Below are 26,069 nucleotides of genomic sequence, written 5' to 3' on the forward strand. Positions count from 1 at the left end.
ATAGAAACTCTCTCTGTCTGAAATCAATCAGGATCCTGATCTCAAAGATAACATGTAGGGGCATCAATTGTATACAGACAGATTGCAGATTGTGCTGTATCAAAAAACGTGAAAGTGTTATGGGAGCAAATTTGTACAACACAAATTCAGAGTTTCATTTTGTCTTTATTTTCTCTCCCTGAATGCCTAATTAAAAGGAGTATGGTATTTATTTGCCTTTGCTAGAGTTAGTAAACATGGCACTATTCCTATAAAATTATTTGTGTTAGCGAGAACATGAAAGTTTAAAAGGCTTGGTCTTCTACATCTATGAGAAATATCTTTATTACTGATTATTAACAACAGAATTGATTTTCAAGGCATTTTTGCAAGCAGAAAAACAAAGACAAATTAAAGAAAAAAATCAGAAGGAGGGTGGTAGACAGTAGCAATATGGTGTGGGTGTAGACAGATCCCTGTGATTCATGAAAAAGTTAGGGCTCACAGATTAACTCTGTCTTGAGAACGTGTTTCATTTCTTATAGAATGGTTCCCATCAACCAGTTTCAGATCATTGCGGAAATTAACACAGAACTCTACCTATTTAGAAATCAGGCTGTGCAAAATCTACAATACTAAATGTGAACTCCAATCCTGTGGTGGTGATCATCGTGGTGGTAGTTGTTGTTTTATAAATATCAGCAGGCACACATCTGGGACTTTAGTGCTTGCCACAATGTCGTTTTCTGGTTGACATATATCTAAGAAATGCGTATATTAACACCCAGGCTATAGAGCCAAGCACATTTTAGTGCCGGCTACAGCTGAAAGAATATGTTTCCATTCCTTGTCCATCTGTTCTTGGCAACATGAATTTAAACTAGAAACACAGAATAAGTTTCATGAGAAATATGTCTAAATGGGGTTTAGAACAGCAAGGTGGAAGCTCTAAGTTAACATTTGATTTTGTAGCTAAAATATTGTTTTTACTTGGAGTAATCTCATGCTACAGCTACAGCTTAAAGTTAAAAATAATAGATTTTTATTATTCACTTAAAAGTTTGGTGGCTTGGTCTCATATTCTTTTTAAAGCGCTTTTATTAAATTTGCCTATGATCCTGGGCTTTGAGATTGCAAAGCACTATTTGCTGCCACACAGTTGAACTACACTGAAAATAAATCATTAGCATCTCTAAACTCTATGCTAAAATTGAGTTATTAGAGAGGAGTGAGCACTTTGTGTACAAAGTGGATTCCATGCAAAACACATTTGCTTGTTTTTCTATGAGTCCAACCTCAAATATGACCAACTATTACGTGGCTATCTTGTATAATAATCATGCCTCCCACTGTATTCCACCCCTCTAGTTTTTCTGCTACTAAACAATATAAAATTATGTATTTACATTTGAAAATATACAAAAACACATAAGAATATTAAAATGGAAAAGAACCATATATGTGCACCTAGACTTTGGCCTGCAAATCAAGGGTCTCAGGACTCTGAGTTAAATAGGTGAGCAGAAGGGCTGTCACTGAGTCTTGGGACAGGACTGTCTGGGATTCCACTGATGTGAGTTCAACTTCTGATTTCCGGCTGAATGCAAATATTCAGATTGGAAAGGAATCTTGAAGCTCACACAGTCCGACCTCCACCTTTATGTTAAGATGATTTCTAAAATTTTATAAAGTCTGCCCTTTTCATATGATTGACTTATCAAATGTAGCACAGTGCATCAAAGCAATAGGGTTCACATTTTGGCTCTGTCACTTTCTAGGTATATGAGTATGAATAGTTATTAACTTCTCCAATGTTTGGCTTCTCTATCTGTAAATGGGGAGAATCACATTTATCTTAAATTGGTCTGGAGCAGGAGCAAATGAGATAATATAATTAGTCCTAGTAAATACTCAACAAGCAATAACTCTTACTATTAGCACTTTTCTAATGTCCTCTGCTAAAGAAAAAAAAAATTAATAATAATGATTGCATGGGACTAATTATCTAGTATACTACCAAACAGTATTTTGGTAGAATATTCCTTAATATCGGAAAAACATTTCACAAAACTACTATTGTTTCTTGAACTTCTGTACAGTTACCTATTACTGTGGACAAGTTAACTCAAAGATTTAGGGACTCCATCTTCTAATGTATAAAATAAGAAGCTTCAACTCCATGATCTCTAAGGTCTCTTGTTCGAGTAATTTAACAAAATCATGTTTGACAGCATATCCTCATATTTTATTTATAGTGTTGAAATGTGTATTTGCTGCCAAATGTCTGATGTGGGATGTATAAATGGTCCTTATATACATGTGGAATAACATTAAGTTTGTTGATGTTAAAAACTACTGGGTTTTTTTTTTTTTTAGTATTATTTGGCTCAGAATCTGTGTTTCCCATTTTGTTTTAGAATAAGCTGACAGTAAATCATTTCCCACAGAACCTCAAGGTTTAGTTAAACTGAGAGTTATAAAAGTAGGCCATCTTTTTATTACTTTAAGTTTCTAAGACAAGTTTTCTTTGTGAAGTGGCTGTTATTTTTTTTAAATATCCATAATATCAAATGGCATTAAATCGTGGATATATGTATACACATTGTAACTTAAAAGGCATCTACTTTCTTTCAGATCTCAGTGACCAGCTGCTGGAGGTGGTCGGCTTGGAAGGAGCCATGGAGATGGGGCAAATATACACAGGCCTGAAAAGTGCTGGCCGGCGGCTGGCTCAATGCTCCTGTGTGGTCATCAGGTAGTTCTCCTTCTGTAATTGACAAAGGCGTTTGATATGGCATAGCCTCAAACTAATTAAAAGTATGCAGAACTCTCATAGTAGCATTGTCGTCTTTGGGTTCCAAATGATCAGTGACTAATACTAATATATTTCAGAATAAATGGACATAGGCAGATTGTATAAAATATTGGTTAGCTATTACTTATCTGGTTTGTTGGAATCTGATTCTCCCTTGTTGACTACCATGGACACATTGATGCACGAATTCAAACATACAAATTTTATGGTTGATACTCATATTAGTCTACTGAAGCACCAAAGTATTTACTGGGCAAATTATCTAATGAAAATAATGACAAGACACCATTGACTTAAATTCTTTCAAGGATTAAAGTGCTACATTAAGATTTTATGTATGTTTTAAATTTTAACTTTTTCAAGCATTTTTTCCCCAAAATTTCACTTGCAGGAAAAAAAAAAAAAGAGATCTTTTTTTTATTATTATTTTTTGAGACAGAGTTTCACTCTTGTTGCCCAGGCTAAAGTGCGGTGGCACGATCATGGCTCACTGCAACCCCCACCTTCCAGTTTCAAGGATTCTTCTGCTTCATCCTCCCACATAGCTGGGATTACAGGCACCCGCCACCATACCTGGCTAATTTTTGTATTTTTAGTAGAGATAGGGTTTCATCATGTTGGTCAGGCTGGTTTCAAACTCCTGACCTCGTGATCTGCCCAGGTGAAACCACGGATTGTAGCACAGACATAATTGATGTTATTTATCTGAAAGTATTAGTGCTAGAAAATCTGAGACATCAAACACCTTTCTCCCAGTTTGCAATGTGGGGTTATAAAAACAAGGAATCTCTTTTGGCTGTAGAAATTCTGATCGTGTCATTAAACATAAACCCTGAAATTTTTCTTTTGGCATCCAGAATTTTCTTTTAATATCATTACATTTAACAGGAAACTCATAATATTCCTGTGACTAAGGTACCTTTCAGGGGATTTATTAATAGTGGAGAGTTGAAGCTCCTTTCATAGGAGGTAAATTTAGAGCCCAACTATTACCATATTTGCTTTCCCTGGTCTCATCATCTTATATCTCACATATAGTCTGTAATATAAAGTATTTCTTTGCTATACTTAAAATGAAATATTTTCCCCCAGGACTAGCAAGTCTCTGCCAATGCAAATTGATGGGGAGCCATGGATGCAGACCCCATGCACAGTGAGTACAGAATAGTTGATATGCTATGTCAATCTCAGTTTTGCTTTCCTCTTTGACTAATCACAGTAACTGATTTTTTTCTTTATGTCTTTTCAACTTATCACCAAATAGTCTTTTTGTTGTTGTTATTATTTTTGTGTCAGAGCCACTGCATTTAGGTTTTAGACATTATACACCCTTGGCAATGATTTAGCTCCTGAATGTTTGTGTTAGCCTAAGTATAAATAGATCTTTTACATAGATCAATTATAAAGCATCAATCAATTATAAACTCTAGAGCCAAACAAAATATTAATAAAGGTTTCTCTTAAACATTTTTGTGTTTATTTCAGAGCATGTTATGAGAATATTATTTATGAGAACTGCAAACATAAGCTTACATGTGAATTTATTTCTCAGCTGTTCTATTACCTCCATTTGGGGGATTTGAGGGCTTTCTTCTCCATAAGAAAAAAATTTCTCTCCAGTTTCTACCATAGTTGTATTTTCCAGATTGAGATATTAGTTAAGTCAGACATTTCGCCCCGCTCAAAAAAATTCAGTTTTCATTTGCATAGTGAATATTTTATTGCATTTCAAAAACAGGCTAGGAACTGCTTTTGGCACTGGGAGTAGAAACATGAACAAGACCAACAATGTAATTTCCTTCAAGTTTCTTACATTCCAATAATAGGGGACCAGATAAATAAACAAATATTTGATAAATATAACTTCAGAGTGCAAGAGTTATTAAAAAATAAGGTGAAATGATGAAGAGAAACTGGATTAGGTGTGGAGAATACTACTTGATATAAGGGAGACCTCCTTGAAAGGACACAGCCGAAAGCTCAGTATAAAATACAAAAAAAAAAAAAAAATTAGCTGGACTTGGTGGCGCACACTTGTAGTCCCAGCTACTCAGGAGGCTGAGGCAGGAGAATCACTTGAACCCAGGAGGCGGAGGTTGCAGTGAGCTGAGATCATGCCACTGCACTTCAGACTGGGTGACAGAGTGAAATTCCATCTAAAAAAAAAAAAAAAAAAAAAGACACTAAGGAGGGTGGTGTGACCAAAGCTTCTAGAATTAGAGGAGAATGGTAAGAGGCTAAGTAGAAAAGGTAGACAGAGAACAAACCATGTAGAAAAAATGATGGTAAAGAGCTAAATTTTGATTCTAAGTACAATAGGAAACTACTGAAAACTTTAAGCATCATCTGATTTACATGTTTTTAAGTTCACATTGGCTGCTCTGTGGAGGATTGATTGTACTGAGCAGCAACTGAGAGATGGATCTATGCTAGTACTCTGGGCTTGGGCAAGGATGGCAGCAGGGAAGTAAAATGAAAGTGGATGAATTTAAGCTATATTCCAGAATTAGAATAGGAAAAATTTATTAATGAGTTCCTGGGGATGCAGGAGGTGGAGGAAAGGGCTGAATTGAAGTTAACTCTTACCTAAGTATGATAGTGTCATTTACTGAGTAGTTAAAGTTCAGAGAGAAACTGGCTAGAGGGCAACAGGGGAAGATCTTAATCTTGCACAAGCATTGTGTTGAATGCTTGTGTTATATGTGAGTATTTATTAAATATTCACTTAACTCTAAACAATAAAACCATCATTTTTTAGATGGAGAAAATACAAGTCCTGGGAGGTTAAATAGCATCATCAAGGTCAGGTATGAAGTAGATACGGAAGTAAAATCCAAGACTCTTTAATTAAAGCCCATTCTGTCAACCACTAGTGTAAACAACTTTAGCTGCAGATTTCAAACAGCACAGATTAGCATATAAGAAGGAATTTTTCATTTTGCCTTTGTAATGGTTTTACTCTAAAGCTATTGGCTCAAACTTTGTGTATAACACATAAACATAACTTCTTGTTTGTTTCTGGTGTATTCCTTTAGCTACCTGAACACTTCATCTTTTTCCTCACTTCACCAGTATGTGTACATATACATCTTTTTTGTAATCATTCACTCTCCAAATGGCACTTCTAAATTCACATTATTCTATTCACATGGATGCTTAAAATGTGAATAGAATGAAGAATAGAGTGTGAATAGAGTGAAGGTGATCATTAATATCATTAATGATGGTGATGGTTATAGTGATGATAAAGGTGGTAGTGATGGTGTGGTGGTGATGGTATTGCAGGGGTGGTGATGGTTATGATGGTGGTGGGGGTAGTAGTGGCTATTGTAATGATGGAAATAGTGGTAAAACTTGTGGTGATGGTGGTGATGGTAGTTGCAATGGTGGTGGTTGTGATGCAAGATAGTAGTGGTTGGTAGTGGTGTTGTTTTTAATGAAAAGTCACTTTTCATCAGCCTTGGTAACAAAAGAATAAGTAAATCAAAGAAAATAAAATCAACTAGCTTCCATGAATACTCTTTGCATTATTTTGGACTCTTCTCAGGAGAAGAGGCGTTTAGCCTCTTCTTATGCCATGTTTTGAACCAAGAAGTGGTCACAGCTATGATAATATCTAATATTTATTAAGTCCTTAGAATGTCCTGTACATACAGTTGGAGACACTTGACCCATGTTGATGCATTTAATCTTCACAAAAATTCTATGGTTAGCCTTGTTTTATGGATGAAATAACTGAGGAAGACAAAGGTTAAATAGTTCATCTAATTCTACACAGTTAATAAACAGCAGAGTAGAAATGGAAACCCAGGTAGTCTGGCTCTAGCATCTGCATGCTTCATTGCTGCTCCTCATTGTGAAGTTCAACACGAAATGGCCCCAGTGCATGCTGGAGATCTCCATCCAGAGTGTGTGACCTTTGGTAAATGACGGACTACCTTTCTCTCTGACTAACTTTCAAGCTTCTCCTGCTTGAAAATCTCTGCCTATTGAAATTTAATTAATGTGCTAGAATAATTTAAGCTTGTTTAACACAAGTATTTTTAACACTACTTTTGTTAATTTTTATTTCAATAAGTAATAAGACATTCATTTCACCTGTTAACTATCATGATTTACAATTGTTAAATTAATAATAATTTTATGTAACTTACATTGAATGTTCTTCCCTTGTAAACTCACTTATTCATTTAAAACATTTATTGCAGCTTATAGTAGACCAAGAATCATAATAGACTATGGCTTATTATTGTGATTTTACATTCTGGCATACTCTACTTTTCCTAGAGCCACATGGGGTTCTGAACTTTAAATTTCACTGTAATTGAAGAGAATATTTAATATTCATAACATTGGTATGGTTAACTATAGAGCGTTTTTGCTTCAATTGAATAACCCAATATTTTTCTTACAGAACATAAGAATGCTGCAATGTTAAAATTCTCTGCTGAATTTAAATATCTGTAAGCTGATATTCAATTTATGAAGGAATTGCTCTAGACATAATTTTAGAGGAGAACAGAAGTTCTGTTTTTTTCTTTAAGTAGAATATATAAAATAGAAATATCAATTAATGCTTTCTTAAAAATCAAGATAATACAAGTTTTGGAGTTGGTGGGTAGTGATGATGACACAACAATATGATTGTACTTGGTGCCATTGAACTGCACGCTTAAAAATGTAAGTTAAAATGGTGAATTTTATGTTGTGTATATTTTGCCACAATAAAAAAGTAACTGAGAAAAAAATTAGTGTAAGATTTATTTATACATTTCACTGATTGAGTTCAAAGATCAGGAAAAGAAAAAAACTGAAGAGTTTAATACTAACTCTTCAAATATGCACTTGGTAATTATTTTTAGGACCATCTAGATTCTGTGTCACTGTAAAGCCATCAACATAAATTTTAAGTGCTCCTGTATTCATTGTTTTGTAATAGTCACTGAGTTGACACAATTATTTTACCCATATAACTATTGCTTGTGATAATAAGCATATCAAACTGAAGACAATATTAATTCTAGAAGAGTGTATATTGAAAATCATTTTAGAAGAGCTGTCTTTAGGCCAGACTCCAGAGCCTATTTTATTCTTTCTTCTTCCTCCCCCATCCTTCCTCCTGAGCACATAGAACATATGATTCTATAGTCAATATGTTCTTATAAAGGGAAGAAGAAAGAGCAGCTTGGGGTGGAGGCTAGAGGGAATAGAGTGGTAGGATAGGAGAGGACATAGACTAGGGAAGATTTTATTTTCTATCTGTACAACCAGCACCCCTTCACTACCCATTTATTTTAAGTGATACACGACCAGTAAAGTTTAAGTGAGAAGCGACTATTCAAAGTCTCAGGAACCTCAAATTTATTACAACTAAAATGAACTCATCATTTGCCTCCCGACATCTTTCCTTCCCTAAATGAGGCCTTCTCACGTCCTAGATCTGCGATTCTTCCCTATATCATACTGAGATAGTGAAACCATTGAAACACCTGGTGTTTCCTAAGCTAGAAATCTGAAAGTCATCCTGTACTTCTCTCTATACCCTCAAATCCAATTTACATGTCCATATAATGATATGACCTATTTCTGGAATCTTTTCCTTTCTTTCTCTCCCTACTAACCACTGTCTTAGATTTATTTGGTCCAATTCATTTCTCTCTCATTCCTGGCAAAATCACATCAGTATTTCCCCATCTCAATTTTTGTTCCAATAAGTCCATGCTTCACATTTCTATCAGAATGGTCACTATAAAATATGAATCTCACCGTGGCACTCTTCTACTTAAAATATCCTTTAGTTACTTTCTGATAAAATGTAGTTGAGTGAGGATTCCTGTTTTACCAACATCATCTCTTACTTTTTAAAAAGTCTTTTCTTTTTGTCCAAACAAATGTTTCCTCTTCTTTAGTTTGGTAACCAACTCATATTTTGAGACTCATTCCTTGCTGTCCCTCCTCTATAAATCCTTCCCTGAGCATGACCCCTCCTTCCACTTCTCCACTCCTTTTTCTCCAAATAGCCTAAAAGCTCAGCTTCAGTGTTTCACAGTTTTATCAAAACAATAACAACATTACGTTGGAATTCTCAGTTATATGTCCAGCTCCTTTTAGACACAAGTTTACTGAGGTCATGGACCATGATTTGGATCATCTTGGTAGCCCCGGAGCATAGCACTGTGCCTCACACATAATTATATTGCCAATACCAAATGCACTTTGAATTTGCAAATTTCTGAAATACTTCTTGGGGTAGTATAGCATTTTTTAAAAGTGTTTTTCTACTAAATCTTCTTTCACTGAACATAATGTAGGTTGGCTAGCAATTCATTCACATATTTTTATATATAAATACATGTAAAAGTTATTTTGAGTTATCTTTATTCATTATATTCTCAAAGCAAAGAATTTGAATGTATCAGAGAAGAAATTCTTTCTCAATCTCAAAAGATTTAATCTTTCTATTTCCTGTATGGTATGATGAAACTTCTTTGGGCCACTTCCCGCTGGATTATCAATTATATATTGCTTTTGCACATTCAAAAAGCTGCATTCTGTTAATTATTTGAAATATTAATAGGCATGTATTATTACTCATGACACATTTATGAAAAGTAATGCCAAAAAGATTTTAATGCAAAATTACTCTGGATTTTTTGTTTATGATGAAGACAGAAAAAACTCCTGAAACTTCCTTCCATGTGATAGAGAACGGAAAGGAAATCATGAACGGATTACACATTAAATAGTGAAATGATCACAGGTAGACTAAGAAGACTCTACAGAGTGATAGCTGAGGACACGGCAACTTCTAGAAAACATTTATGTATGTCTTAACCCCTCTTTGCCTTTTTCTGTACCTTCCCTGGCATAATACCTCTTCAGATCTTAAACCTGTTTGCTCAATCTTAGCTTACAACTACTTTCAATGTGCAATTGAGCCCTAACCTGGTGTGGGACCAATACCCACCAAGCCTGATAGTCTTGCTGCCTTAGGTACGATCCTTTCAAATCCTGGGTACCCTATGAGCACCTGCCTCCTGCTGCCCAGATTTCTACTGTGTGACCCATTCCATGAGATGCTATTTTCTGACTTGACTGCCAGTTCCCCTCCCTGGCACTAGCACTTCCTTGACTTGGACACTAACTACTTGCTTTGCCTTTATTTGCATCCTCTACTAGGAAGACTTGGTCCTTTTTCTATTGCCCTAGCCACTGCAGTTATCTAGACTTCATTTTGACACTTGTTTTCACATATTCCACCATAACTTTAAAATACAAATTATTTAAAAAGAAAAACAGTATTCTGGAGCTTATTACATTTTTTATTTATGTGGTTGTTTTTTCAATTTGTTAAAAAGATCATAATACTAAAGTGTTAGTTACTGTTTAATCACTTGCTAAATACGCAATAGTCTCAGGCCATTAAGATATAAAGTAAAAGGTTGCATAAATTTAAGTTTTTCAAGACCCAGCAAGTTAGTATCAGCTAGACAAAGGTTGCTGGATTTTTCAAGACATAAGAACAGCCTGGAAATATTTGGAGTAAAACCCTGGTGACAATGCCTAGATATAACATTTACCTTGCTTACCATGTACGAGTTTCTGTTGTATGGGTACATGTTTATTAGTTATTTAATCCCCATAGCAACCCTAAGATGTCGGTAAAGTTATTATAATCCCCATATTAATAACTTAAGAAAAACCTAAAGCCAGAGAAGTCAAGTAACTTTCCCAAAGCCACACAGCAAAAGGCAGAAATAGGCCACTGGGTTTTAATATCTTAATTATGATGCTTTGCTACCTCACTCAGTCACTCTTCAGAGGCTTAAGGTTTTTTTTTGTTTTGTTTTTTTGTTTGTTTGTTTGTTTGTTTGTTTGTTTGTTTTAAGATGGAGTTTCTTTTTTGTTGCCCAGGCTAGAGTGCAATGGTGCGATCTCGGCTCACCGCAACCTCCACCTCCTGGGTTCAAGGGATTCTCCTGCCTCAGTCTCCCAAGTAGCTGGGATTACAGGCATGTGCCACCACGCCTGGCTAGTTTTGCATTTTTAGTGGAGACGGGGTTTCTCCATGTTGGTCAGGCTGGTCTTGAACTCCTAATCTCAGGTGATCCACCCACCTCGGCTGCCCAAAATGCTGGGATTACAGGTGTGAGCCACGGCACCCAGCTGCCTTAATGTAATTCTAATACTAATAATCAATTACAACTCTATCACTGAAAATAGAAAATCCCTTTTCATCTTATTTATATTATTTATTTTTATGTAATGCATATTTTGCTTTCCAGTGCAGCCAAAGCTATCCATCATATTGTTGCCAGAATTACTGCTGACCAACACAGCTATGATGATCTTACTCCCTTGATCTCAAAGTTCAATGCCTCCTCGTTTTACATAGAAAAAAGTTCAGAATCTTTGTCATGACATTAAATTATTTTCCCAAGGCCGGCCACAGACTGCCATGCCTCATAGGAACCATTTCCCAGAGGTTTACCATGCATAGTACTTCCTTTTTTGCCTCAAATCCTTACCCTCTATTTTGTGCTTTAGAAATAGATTAATTCTTCTGGTCTCCAGGCAGGCTACCTCCAAATCTGAGGCTTCTTCCAGTAGTTATCTAGGACCCATGGTTTGCATTTCTTTCAACTAGTCTTACCTATGGTTTATTAATTTCATATACTTAATTTTTCCCTTTTACTCAGATTGCCTGAATTAATTATTCTGTCCTATTGGGATATATGTATTTTTATAAGTTACTTCAAAATCTTTCTGGAAGGCAATGAGATATAAATACATGCATACTAAAAATAAAATAAAATCTCTTCCTTCAATGCCAAGCTTAGAAGCAATTTCCTCATAAAGCCTTTTTAACTTCCCATCTGTCAGAAATATTTGCCTGATCCTTTGTACTCCTGTGACTCTGTTGATATCTTCTTAACAGCATTCCAATTCACAGACTTGTATTTCGGCTACGCATGCCTGCGTCCAGCTCTTCTGACTTAATTGTAAGCGTTTTTAAATTTCATCTTTAATTCCCCTTCATACTTTGCAAATGTCTTTTTACATAGTGCAATTTCTGATAAGAAATTCATAGTCGTTTGAATCATTGCTTCGCAATATGTAATACGTCATTTTTCTTAGGCTGCTTTCAAGATTTTTTTCTTTGTCTTTAGTTTTCAGCAGTTTGACTTTGATGAGTCTGGGCATGGGTTTCTTTGAGCCTATCTTGTTTTAGTTTCACTGAGCTTCATGAATCTGTAGCTGTATGTTTTGCCAAATCGGCACATCTCCAGCCATTATTTTTTCAAATATTGACTTCTACACCACACACTCTCTCTTCTCCTTCTAAAACTGATGACATGTGTTAAGCACTTTATGTATTGTCTCATAGATCTTTGAGTCTGTTCATTTTTTATTTCCTTCTATATTTTCTGTTGTTTACATTGGGTGTTTATTCACCTGTATTTGAATTCACTGACATTTTTCTCATATATCTCCATTCTGTTGTTGAGTTCTTTCAGTTATATTTTTATGTTGTTCATTGTATTTTTCAGTTTTAAAATTTCCAATGATTCATTTTTTAAATATCTTCTGTTTCTCAGTGCAGGCTCTCTGTCTTTCATTTCATTTCATTTCAAGAGTATCTGCCATTACTTCTTAGAGCATGGTGATAATACCTGTTAAGTCTTTGTTTGTTAATTCCAACAACTATATCATCTCAGGGTTTGCATCATTGACTATATTTCCCCTTGTGGGTTTTTGAGACTTTTCTGTGGTTCATATCTTGAGAAACTTTTTAGTATATTCTGAACATTTTTAATATTGTGTTGTAAGACTCTAGGTATTTTCAATTTCCACAGGAAATGTTAATTTATTGTTCTTGCTGTTACTATTTTAGCAGGTAGTTGACTCTGTTAGGTTCAGGTTACAAAAGCTGATCTATCTTCTGTGAGTTGTAGTTCCAATATTTTTGGTTTTCAAAGTGTTTGTAATGTTATTCAGATGTATCTTACTTGTAAAAGATCCATATGCCTGTCTGAAAACTTGGTGGTGATATAACCCCAAATGCAGTTCTCAAAGTCATCAGTATGTTTGTTAAGGTCAAATCTATGCATACACAGCTCAAGGGTAAACTCAGGTGATCAAATGCAACTTTATAGGATAGCTTTCTCAAGCCACCTCCTCTCCATGATCTCTCTGATACTTTTTTTACTCCCAGGACTCTCATATTGTTTCTCTGACTAGGAATCCAAGGCTTTTGTTTCCTTGCTTTGTCATATATTTCCTGAATTAGAATCTGCCTCCAGGGCTCTGTGATAAAGGAATAGAGAGAGGAAAAAGGAGTAGGAATGCCCTATGCTTTGGAAACATAGTTTCTCTAGTCAGAGAAAAGATGTCTCCTCCATTGGAGTTTTAATTACCTTCCACTGCCGTGGAATTGCCAGAGGACTGGGATGAAAATGATTAACAGAACCTTTATTTTTTTTTTTTTGAGATAGAGTCTCATTCTGTCACCCAGGCTGGAGTGCTGTGGCATGAAGTTGACTCACTGCAACCTCTGCCTCCCGGGTTCAAGTGATTCTCATGCCTCAACCTCCCTAGTAGCTGGGACTACAGGCACGCACCACCATGCGCAGCTAATTTTTTGTGTTTTTGGTAGGGACAGGTTTTCACCGTGTTAGCCAGGATGATCTCAGACTCCTGAGATCAGACAATCTGCCTGCCTTGGCCTCTCAAAATGCTAGGATTACAGGCATGAGCCACCCACCACATCTGGCCTGATTAACAGAATATTTTTTCCCATTCACTCTGATCTGTAGGGTCCTTCTTTCCTATTTTTGTACCAGTAGGACAGGGTTTTTCTTGGCATTTTCTATCTGTACCTGCTGTACAATTCCGGTTTTTGGTCTGCTTTTAAGTCCAGGCCAGGACGTGCAAGAGGAGAGAAAAAAACTAAAAACTAAAAACTAAAAACTCATCACTGGTTTGGTGGCACTTCACGTTCTGTTTTTTTTTTTTTCCTCCAATTTTCCTTTTATTATTTTCTTTTCAGCAACTTCAGATATCTGCTACATGTGTTCTGCCCAGGGTTTATAGTTGTATTCAGTGGGAGAGATAGAGTGAAGAGCGCTTACTTCTTCTTAACTGAAATTGGAACCTACACCCCCCCATTAGATTTTCTTGTCTATGGCTATTTTGGGATCTGGCTAAATTCTCTCCATCAGATTGGCATATTATTAGCTAGATGTACTTACATGCTGACTTGGAGATTTCACAGATTATTCCCCATTTTCATATTCCTTACAAAAATTCTAAATAAGCCTAATAAAAGGCCTAAACCTTGAATCTTAAAACATACTCAATTTGAGAAAACATCACTGATGTTTTTTCTGCTCTTCTGCCCTATATTTAATCTGTTTGAGACAGCATTTACCATGTTGAGAGAAAATAATTGACCAAAGAACTCAGTTGTTTTTACTCACTTACAAGATTAAGGTTTTAGGTATTTCTATAGGCTAGTAATGATATGGATGACCACATGAGATTTTCTTTTTTAAATTACATTGTAGGCAAACACATTTTAGGACTATTCCAAGTAAGTTATCTGTTAGTATGAGAGACTTTTAGACTGCACGGATGAGGTTAGGTGAATATCCAAGGTCATGAAGCAAAGAGTTATACAACCGACACTGTTCCTAACTTTACTTATTCTTGAAATTGTGATCAGTTCATTAAACTTGTTTGCCTAAGGATAAAGGGTTCAGAAAGGAAGAAACACCATGCTTCTGAGGCTTTCTGAAATGTGCAGCGATGAATAAAGGAGCACAGGTGTAAAACAGACAGTAGTCCAATGAGACTCCTTTATATTTTGGCTTTCTTTAGCAGTTCCACACTTAGCAAACACAGCCTAGGGCATCTACACGAAGAAGCAACATAAACCATTATAAGAAGAGAATATTTTCATGGTCCTTTCAAAGGCCCATTCGAAGTTGAATATCATGAAAATCCTTTCTATTTCAAGTACCATTTAAATGAGCACTTCACATAATATATACTGGAAAAATAATGGAATCCATTGATCACTTTTTTCCCATAGTCTATGTGCTTATATCTTAATTTTTAGTTCAAGAAACAATAGGTATTTTTAAATTTAACTTGGGGATAGTACTATGTTTCTTGACTAGAAGCTTCTAAAGCCTAAATATAAACAGTACATGAGAAAAGATTTATAGCAGGAATGGGGCAAATTTGAGAAATTAAAAAATAGCTAGAATTCACATTTTTTTGTGATAGGTGGATCTCCTTTTACTTACTACATAAATTAATTAATCACAGACCAGAGGACTGGAAACAAATTGGTAAGTTATACAACCTTACCATTCTCTTAGTACAGAATATCAGCCATTTTATTAAAACTTCTGTTTACCAGATTTTTATTTAAAACCTATTCTAGGTTCTACTATTTTAAAAGTTAGTTTGAGAAAGTTGGCATATGCAACTGAAATAGTCAACTTTGCTAGCACTTTAACAGAAATTCAGTGTAGTCTGAGGTTAAAAATATTTTTCACTCCTTGAAAATAATGTTTTTTGGGATATCGGTAAGGAAGGAGGGGAAAAACTGCTTAGGAAGATTACTATCCAAAGGGGTAGAAAATGGAAATGAGGGCTGGAATCCATGGTCGTGTCTTTGCTTTTACAGTGACTTCTGGACTTTGGGGAGTTATTTAATATTTTTCTTGGAATTATTTTCCTAGTCCTAAAACCTGCTACCTACAAGTCACAAAGAAGTATTGAATGGTTGTTGAAAACTACCATATATCACATTTAGTGATATTAAGAAATCATTAATTAATTTCTGGTATATATTAAGTATTGTTATATTTAATAATACATCTGAATTTTCTTCTTTTTCACGATTTAGACTAACTTTCCTGTAATCCCCAATTATACTTCCCCAAAAAGTTAAACCCATGTTATGCTACAGTGGGACAATATTTGACATCTTTGAAATTTGGCCAAAGTGTTACAGAAAATGTAGCAACATCATTATTGTTTCCTCATTATCATTTACAGTTAAACTGTTACTAAAGAAGGACCTTGTTTTATCATAATATTTAACTTTCATAATTACATACACAGAAAATTATGTTAAAACTTATCTAGAATAGATGCACTGAAAATAGTGCTCTGAAATAGTGCAATGAAAGTTATCCACATAGTTACATAACTCTTGAATCTCCCAAGACCCTTGCATTAAATTGTTTAACTTTAAATATCATTAAATAATTATTAATGTACAAGTTTCGTTATCTGGATAGTAGCTTTGTGTTGAAAATGTGAAAAAAATATTATTTTCTTTTTTTTTTTTTTGAGACGGAGTCTCACTTGGTCGCCCAGGCTGGAGTGCAGTGGCTGCGATCTCGGCTCACTGCAAGCTCCGCCTCCCGGGTTTACGCCATTCTCCTGCCTCAGCCTCCAAGTAGCTGGGACTACAGGCGCCCGCCACCGTGCCCGGCTAATTTTTTGTATTTTTAGTAGAGACGGGGTTTCACCGTGTTAGCCAGGATGGTCTCGATCTCCTGACCTCATGATCCGCCCGCCTCGGCCTCCCAAAGTGCTGGGATTACAGGCGTGAGCCACCGCGCCCGGTGAAGAATATTATTTTCTAATTAAAAGTTGCACAGCAATTGTAACTCAACACTTGCTGACTTGGTAGACACACCATTTTTAAAGAATCTTAAGTTGCTCTAATGGCTTATTTTACCACGGTGGGAGACAAACTCAGCAGAAGAACATGTGTCTTTTTAGTGATGAAAGAAAAAGAAAAAGAGTAACCCATAAGTAATCAGTAAGAAAATGCTTTAACAGGTAGGTGTAGATAATGAGGATTTTCCTGATGTACCTGGAAACTTCATTTTGCCCAATATTTAAATACTATAGATAACTGTTAAAGAAATAAATACTACAGTTTGTTTTTTGTTGTGGTGGTGGTGGTGGGGTTTTGTTTTTGTTTTGTTTTGTTTTGTTTTATTTGAGATGGAGTTTCTCTCTTTTTGCCCAGGCTGGTGTGCAATGGCATGATCTCGGCTCACTGCAACCTCTGCCTCCCAGGTTCAAGCGATTCTCCTGCCTCAGCCTCCTGGGTAGCTGAGCTTACAGGAGCTCACCACCATGCCCAGCTAATTTTTGTATTTTTAGTAGAGACAGGGCTTCACCATGTTGGTCAGGCTGGTCTCGAATTCCTGACCTCAGGCGATCTGCCTGCCTCGGCCTCCCCCAAACTGCTGGGATTACAGGCGTGAGCCACTGCACCCCGCCAGTTTATTTAATAAGCCTAAATGTTGATATTTTGAAGAGATAGCAAATTAACAGTCCTCTGCCCCCTTGAAACATACTGGCGTGAGCAGACTGCTGCTCTTGTGAGTATATGTTTTAAGGTGTGAGTGGTAGTGAGACTCCAAAAGCAATTAATTAAAACATAGACTAAAAGCACCTTTTTACCTAAACCTTCATTAGTAAATGCTTTTGCATAAATTTACATTTTTAAACGTTTATTTTTCCAAAGACTGGCACGTTAGTGTTTAGTCGGACATTATTTTGTGCGTTCCCCTGTTACTTATGCATTAATTAGTTTTGTTTACCTGTGCATAATTTTTCCTAATTTCACAACAGTTGTTTTTTGTAATTGACAACACAATTTACTGCATGTGTGCTTTCTGGCCCTCAAACAAGAATGTTAAGGTGGAAAGCACCAATCTTTTCATTTCAGATTGGTAAAAAAAAAAGGATTGATTGTGACTAATTTCCAATTAATTTGCAGTAGTTACAGGGGAACAAAACCATTGCACCTACTAATTAAAATTTAAAATATTCCAAGGTGTCATCTTTAGGTGTCTCTGGAATATATAATTTCCATTTTGGTTCATTGCTGGATCTGTAACACCCGTGAGCTTGACAGCTCTATTAATTTAAAGGCTCAGTAATACCTATTAGTACAAAACATGAAAAAAAATACCATTAATCATTTATTTCAATTTTGCGGCTCTGTCATTTTCTCAGTATGTTTTAAAATTATGATGACACCATAATGTGCACAAATCGACCTGGATAAAGGGGAAATGGATCATACTACTTTGGAAAGATACTGAAGTACATTATTAGAGCTTAATTAATGCCAAGCTGATTAGATATGATTGCTTTTTGTATGAAAACATTTTAAAGACATTTTTCTTGCCAGAGCATATTTTAAACGTTATCCATCCCAAATGTTATGTTTACAATTAAACTTACCTTTTTGTCGTTCTTCACTTTAATGCATTCAATTTAAATATTGTTCAATGAATGTAAGTTTCTTTTATTCTTTATTTTGAAACCTGAATTAATCTAGTCATTAGTTTCCAATTCAAAAATTTAATTTCATTTTGGCTAGCAGATAGTAATCTCTCTCCTAATCATATTCTCATGTAGGAACTCCAAACCTATGTTAGACACAATATCTAAAAACATGAAAGGTTAAAAATTAAATGAGAAATATGCCAGATATGTAATACCTTATGTATTTATATTGATGTGACCCAAGGCTGTAAGTATGATAAAAATGATAAAACTGTAGGTACTTATCAGAATTTTGTCATTAGTTTGCAAGAGGACCAATATTCACATCCATTTCGAAACTGAATATCTTCCTCTGGAATGTGCAAAATTGGAAATAATCTCCCAGTTGATGGGTATCATCACAATAATACTGCACAGGTTTGATTGCTCTCAGCAGTTAGAAATCTGTCTGCTGGTGGATACAGACTATAGACTCACAAGGTCTGGACCTGACTATTCTCTCACATTTGACTTCTGTCTGTCCTTGCCTTTTCTAACTATTAATTTTCTCTGATCTCTGATTTTGTGTATTATAATTAGAAAACAAGGCTACCATATTCTAAGCTCTTCATTAAAAGGCAATAATCTGTATTGTTGAAAATTTTAAAGAGTGAGCCTGCTTATCACTAATACAGAACTAGTCGTGTTTCATAGAGATCTTCCTGGGATAGAATACCAATTTTCAATAAAAATTTGAACTTAAAATTCTTAATAAAAATGAACTAACTAGAATACCATAGTTATTATTTTTATTTCCTTGAATATTTAGAAGACAGTTGCGCGTATTTCTTTTGAGGAGACCTAAAAAACTCAAAGACTTGTTTTTTCTTTTTTTTTCTTTTTTTTTTTTTTTTTTTTTTTAAATTATACTTTAAGTTCCAGGATACATGTGCAGAATGTGCAGGTTTGTTACATAGGTATACATGTGCCATGGTGGTTTGCTGCACCCATCAACCCATCATCTACATTAGGTATTTCTCCTAATGCTATCCCTCCCCTTGTCTCCCACCCCACAACAGGCCCTGGTGTGTGATGTTCCACTCCCTGTTTCCATATGTTCTCACTGTTCAATTCCCAATTATGAGTGAGAACAAGCGCTATTTGGTTTTCTGTTCCTGTGTTAGTTTGCTGACAATGATAGTTTCCAGCTTCATCCATGTCCCTGCAAAGGACATGAACTCATCCTTTTTTATGGTTGCATAGTATTCCATGGTATATATGTGCCACATTTTCTTTTTCCAGTCTATCATTTATGGGCGTGTGGGTTGGTTCCAAGTCTTTGCTACTGTGAACAGTGCTGCAATAAACATACGTGGGCATCTGTCTTTATAGTGGAATGATTTATAATTATTTGGGTATATACCCAGTAATGGGATTGCTGGGTCTAATGGTATTTCTGGTCCTGGATCCTTGAGGAATCGCCACACTGTCTTCCACAATGGTTGAATTAATTTATACTCCCACCAGCAGTGTAAAAGTGTTCCTATTTCTCCACATCCTCTCCAGCATCTGTTGTTTCCTGACTTTTTAATGATCACCATTCTAAATGGCATGAGATGTTATCTCATTGTGGTTTTTGATTTGCATTTCTCTAATGACCAGCAATGATGAGCTTTTTTTCATATGTTTGTTGGCTCCATAAATGTCTTCTTTTGAGAAGTCTCTGTTCATATCCTTTGCCCACTTTGATGTTTTGTTGTTGTGGTGGTGGTGGTGGTTGTTGTTGTAGATTTGTTTAAGTTCCTTGTAGATTCTGGATATTAGCCCTTTGTCAGATGGATAGATTGCAAAAATTTTCTCCCATTCTGTAGGTTGCCTATTCACTCTAATGATAGTTTCTTTTGCTGTGCAGAAGCTCTTTAGTTTAATTAGATCCCATTTGTCTGTTTTTGGCTTTTGTTGCCATTGCTTTCGGTGTTTTAGTCATGAAGTCTTTGCCCATGCCTATGTCCTGAATGGTATTGCCTAGGTTTTCTTCTAGGGTTTTTATAGTTTTAGGTCTTATGTTAAAGTCTTTAATCCATCTTGATTTAGTTTTTGTATAAGGTCTAAGGAAGGGGTCCAGTTTCATTTTTCTGCATATGGCTAGCACTATTTATTAAATAGGGAATCCTTTCCCCATTGTTTGTTTTTGTCAGATTTGTCAAAGATCAGATGGTTGTAGATATGTGGTTTTATTTCTGAGACCTTTGTTCTGTTCCATTAGTGTATATATCTATTTTGATACCAGTACCATGCTGTTTTGGTTACTGTAGTATAGTTTGAAGTCAGGTAGTGTGATGCCTCCAGCTTTGTTCTTTTTGCATAGGATTGTCTTGGCTATACAGGCTCTTTTTTGGTTCCATATGAAATTTAAAGTAGTTTTTTCTAATTCTGTGAAGAAAGTCAGTGGTGGCTTGATGGGAATAGCATTGAATCTATAAATTACTTTGGGCAGCATGGCCATTTTCATATTGATTCTTCCTATCCGTGAGCATGGAATGTTTTTCCATTTGTTTGTGTCCTCTCTTATTTCCTCGAGCAGTGGTTTGTAGTTCTCCTTGAAGAGGTCCTTCACATCCCTTGTAAGTTGTATTCCTAGGTAGTTTTTCTTTGTAGCAATTGTGAATAGGAGTTGGCTCTCTGTTTGTCTATTATTGGTGTATACAAATGCTTGTGATTCTTGCACATTGATTTTGTATCCTGAGACTTTGCTGAAGTTGCTTATCAGCTTAAGGAGTTTTGGGACTGAGATGATGAGGTTTTTTAAATATGCAATCATGTCATCTGCAAATAGAGATAATTTGACTTCCTATCTGAATACCCTTTATTTCTTTCTCTTGCCTGATTCCCCTGGCCAGAACTTCCAATACTGTGTTGAATAGGAGTGGTGAGAGAGGATATCTTTGACCTGTGCCAGTTTTCAAAGGGAATGCTTCCAGCTTTTGCCCATTCAGTATGATATTGGCTGTGGGTTTGTCATAAATAGCTCTTATTATTTTGAAAAAACTCAAAGACCTTTAATAGATTGTATGGTATCATTCTCATGACAAATCTGTAAGGTGAACAAAATGGCTATTATTAAACATGATTTTTAAATCCATAAATATAATTTAAGAGGAGAATACAACTATTTTATCCAAGCCAAGTCAAGAAAATCAGTGATTGGCCAGACGCGGTGACTCCTGCCTGTAATTCCAGCACTCTGAGAGGCTGAAGTGGGCAGATCACCCAAGATCAGGAGTTTGAGAACAGCTTGGCCAACATGGTGAAACCCCATCTCTACTAAAAATACAAAAAATTAGCTGGGTGTGGTGGTGGGCGCCTGTAATTCCTGCTACTCAGGAGGCTGAGGCAGAAGAATCGCTTGAACACAGGAGACGGAGGTTGCCATGACCCAAGATCATGCCACTGCACTCCATTCTGGGTGGCAAGAGCAAGACTCCATCTCAAAAAAAAATGAATTATCAGTGATTCATTTATTGATTCTTTCAACAAACATTTATTGAATTCCATCTCTATGAAGCTGCTGACATTTTGTCCTAGTGTCAGCAATGGAGAGAAAACAATACAAAGTGAACCAAAAAAAGACATGATCTCTGATCTCAGTGTGGGTAGACATAACTCAAATAGTCCCACAAATATAAAATTTCAATAATGATATAAGGTCTGTGAGGGAAAGTTCATGATCCTTTGAACTGTGATACTACGGTACTGTGGTACTATTGTACTGTGACAGGGTATAATAGAGGTGTTTGATCTCGTTGTAGGAGGTCCAGGAAGGTTTTCAAAGAAACTCAAAATTGACCTGAAAACTAAAAGAGGAGGAGGATATAACTAGGCCCCAAAGAAAGGGAAGAGTGTCTTATGCAGAAAAAACAGCACAACATGGGAGGGAACATGATGTGTTCAGGGTGCAGAAGGAAGACATGAAAGAAGAGAGGCAGCGTGGGGTGAGGCACATGGTCCAGTAGGAGCAGAGCAGCAGGACCTGGGAGCCCTCAGGAGAAACGTTTAGCTTTAATTTAAGGGTAATGTAGAAGTAAAGAGAGGTTTCAACGGGAAAGTGATGTGAGTAGATGTGCACGGTGACAATATCATTCTAGGTGGGGAATTAATTGGTGGGAGAAGCAATGACCATTTAGAAGAGTTCTATAATTGTTCAGGCCTTAGAACACGGTAGTAAAAAGGAAAAAAAATTCAAGATATACAAAAAAATTTGAAGGAAAATGATTAGATTCAGTAATAGATGAGTGGTTATGGGAGGTAAGGAAAAGAAGGTGTCAAGGATGATCTGGATTTCTGGATCATTTCGAACAACTGAATAAATGATGAAACAATACCTTGAAATAGGAGGACTGGAAGAACAATCAGTTTCCTCTCTAGTCCAGTACTATTGCAACTGAATTAGTCTCCCTGTTCAATGCCTTAAGCACATTGTTAGAAATATCAATTATCATAACACCAAACAATGGCAATTTTTTGTGGATAAGTTATCAAAATTGAACATCTGTATCCAATATTATTACCATGATGCAGTTTAATGCTGAGGAGAAAGTCTTTCAGATCAGTGCTATGATGCTCCAAATAGCCAAGGTTATGGCTGAATCTAGAAATTGGGCCATTAAAGAAGTTTCTTCTTCTAATAAGACAGTGTGAGCTTATTGGACTCCCTTGATTAAACAAACAAACAAAAATAATTATGCTCTCTGATGGTTAGTAAATGTCCCACATTCATTTTTTTCTAATCTTTCTTTTGGGTAAAATTGGTGTCTGGCATGTGGCAGGAATGCTGCCAGGTGCCACAGGGAGAAGACAGATGGCCATAATATGCCATTTCCCAGTGCCACCCAAGGGACACAGAAAGCTGTTGTTGTCTCAGATAGAAGAGGGGTTAGCAAAATGTGTTTCCACAGGACTAAATATAGTGATGCTAAAAATAATAACATTTATTAAGCATGTATATGACATGCATAGCCTTATTTGGTATTTGTAGTGGTCTTTCAAAGTAGGTGCTATTGTTGTATTACTTTAGCAAATAAAGACTGAAGGTCAAAACTGAGATTCTTTGGTCAGGGTTTTATAGCTGCCAGTGACCAATCTGGGAAACAAATCCTTGCCTCATGTCCTGGGTCTATGTCCTTAACCCCATTACTACATGAAAAAAGGCCATATAGAAAATTTTAGTTGAAATATTACTCAGCAAGAAAAGTCAAGTCACAAGTTGTAAATATTCTCTAGTTAGGAAAAGAAGTGTTTTTGTATTGTTTTGTTATGTTTTTGTCTTCTATTTTCCATGTGCCCAAAGATTTGGAGATGCTCTAAGAAAAGATAAATAGTTACTGGTTTAAAATTGTGAGGATCATTTCTCTGTAGAAACATGGAGATAACAAAAATGTTTTTAAAATGTCTTTGACCTTCCCTGGCAACCAACTTAGAGCCACAAAAATATTTTGGAATGAAGAACACAATTTATATGTTTAAAGCGATTTCAAATCCAGGTATGAATATTTCCCATGCAATGTGGCCAAATAGTCCATCACTTTCAGGAATAAGTGTTCTCTTTTCCATACATATTTAAACTTCCTGTGAATTTCATTGGCAAGTAAACCTCGCAACCCCATTTTTGAAGGATTTTATTTTAAGTCTTCACAATGATTTCTCTGAATTTCATGTTAGATCAAAGACTTTAACATTAAACTTGGAAATTATCATTCCAGAAAATAATGGCTAGAATCATAAAAAAAACTGGCACACGGATTTTAGAAAATTGTTATGTTTCATTGCTTTGCTTTTTTGGCAGTTACGGACCTGAAAAATTTAGCATGTACTTTATTCCCGCTGTCATATGGCTCAGCTACACACATGAATTCAAAATGGTTTCCATTATTAGAAGGAGACAATCTTATTCCAGAATCAAGCTAGGTAACTTTTAATGTTTCAGATAATTGCTAAATTAAGCTCTACTCACAGATATTTTATGGCATTTATTTTGCTCTGAAAACTCCATTCATTTTTAAGGTAGCTTAATAAATTCGGTGATAATAAACTCTTAAAGAGATGAAGCAAGGAGAAAATTTTTGGCTAGATACAGGGTGAATATTTAACAGGCAAAATGCTACCTGCTGAGGTATGTTTGAAGAACCATAATATTATTAAGCCCACCCTGGTGCAAAGCAATGAGAATTAATTAAAAAGAGAATGCATTTAAGCCAAATTTGATCAGTTGGTACATTATCAAAATTGAGGAATATTAATATATATTCTAATTCAGAATTTTCACAGAATGATTTCTGAATGGTGGTACTTAGTATAATAAAGATATGCCAAAGAAAATTATTTCCACTTTTATCCATCTTTCAGCTATTGACCCAATAAATCATGATTTTAAATTAAAATTATTTCTTCCACCTTATGCCTCATAATTCTAGATTTAATTTTCAGTATTTGACTTAAGGGTCAAATTTGACTCAAGGGTCAGCAAATTATGGCCTGTGAGTCAAATCTGACCAGTTGCCTGTTTCTGTGTAGCCAGAGTTAAGAATAGTTTTCATATTTTTAAATGGCTGAAAATATCGAGAGAGGAGTAATGTTTCCTAATGTGAAAATTATATGGAATTAAAATTATAGCTTTTAGACATAGAGTTTATTGGAACATGGCAACATTAATTTATTTACATGTAGTCCAAAACTGCCTTTGCTGTATAAGGGCCGTGCTGAGTAGTTCAGAGACCACAAAGCCTAAATCATTTAATGTCTAATCCTTTACAGAACATGTTTGCCAACCCCTCAGGCAATATGAATGACTACTTAAATATCATTCAATATATCACTCTCAAATATAATAATTCTATATTTAGAATTAAGTTAAATAATTTAATAGCTTATATCAGAGACATATAGACCATTGTACCAAACCGAGGCATGCGTCACCTTATTTGATGTAGTTTGAAGGTTTCACCCTAATTAATAGAAGAGTGCCTCATTAATAGGCACGCTGAGGATTGATTGGAAATGTTTATAAGATAGCACTTCTTTCAGTTTTTCTCCTACCTCTCCGACTGTTTGTATTCTCCTGCTGCACTCTTAAATAGCAGCATTCCCCAGTTACAAAGTCTAACATCTGCTATTCATACTTGCCACACTGGTCTTCAGTAATTTCTTCTCAATTGCTGACATTGTTATAAGATCACCAAACCCAAATCTATCTCAAGACCTGTTCTCCCTTCTGAACACCATATCCACAGACCCAAAAGATATTGAGCATCTCCTTCAGAATGTCACCCTCAACAGTGGGTTCACTGGATTTCTGGTTTTCACCCCTTCCTCGTTTTCACCCCTACCAAAAATGCTTCTCTTTCTATAAAAAGCATCACTACACACATTATGAAGACCAAAAACATGGAAATTGTAGTAAAATCTTCGTCTTTTTCCAGTGCCCCACACACCCACTCAATCATCATATCCTGTACTTCTGCCTCTGCAATATCTGTTAAATCTGCCTCCACTCTGTTCCCATTGGCACTGCCATGACTAAACTCTATTTCAGTTCTTTTCTGGATAACTACATTAACCTTCCATTTGATCTTCATACCTCTGGTATGGCACCAGCCCTTAACCTCTGCTGTCAGAGCGATGTGACTAAAACTCAGTTTTAATTCTGCCACCGTCCTTCCACCATGATCTAAATGGCATTTTTTTTTTTTTTTTTTACTCTTATTGTACCTTGAGAATATCCCTAGCTAAAGCATATTACAATCTACCATCACATGTCCTCTATCATCATTATACTACAAACACCTCAGTTAGGTTTAAAAAAAAAAAATGTCTATTTAACTTGCAATCCTCCATACTAAAATAAGGTAGGCTGGTACCTAGTACATTACCAATAAAGGTAATTAAAATTGAGTAAGTTAGGATATTT

At 35.7% G+C, this 26,069-nt stretch overlaps 1 protein-coding gene across 18 annotated transcripts in view; it reads left to right on the top strand.

The window, feature by feature from the left end:
- The window catches only part of DGKB (diacylglycerol kinase beta), an 837,327-nt gene that overhangs the window by 801,121 nt on the left and 10,137 nt on the right, over nucleotides 1-26,069 (top strand). For all 18 annotated transcript variants that reach the window (XM_025380374.1, XM_025380383.1, XM_025380380.1 and 15 more), the window contains 2 exons: nucleotides 2,614-2,734; nucleotides 3,887-3,947. In XM_025380374.1, the coding sequence (XP_025236159.1) occupies nucleotides 2,614-2,734; nucleotides 3,887-3,947 (182 nt within the window). The remainder of the gene's footprint in view (nucleotides 1-2,613; nucleotides 2,735-3,886; nucleotides 3,948-26,069) is intronic.

The sequence above is a fragment of the Theropithecus gelada genome, chromosome 3, assembly GCF_003255815.1.
Source record: "Theropithecus gelada isolate Dixy chromosome 3, Tgel_1.0, whole genome shotgun sequence".
Lineage (NCBI taxonomy): Eukaryota > Metazoa > Chordata > Mammalia > Primates > Cercopithecidae > Theropithecus > Theropithecus gelada.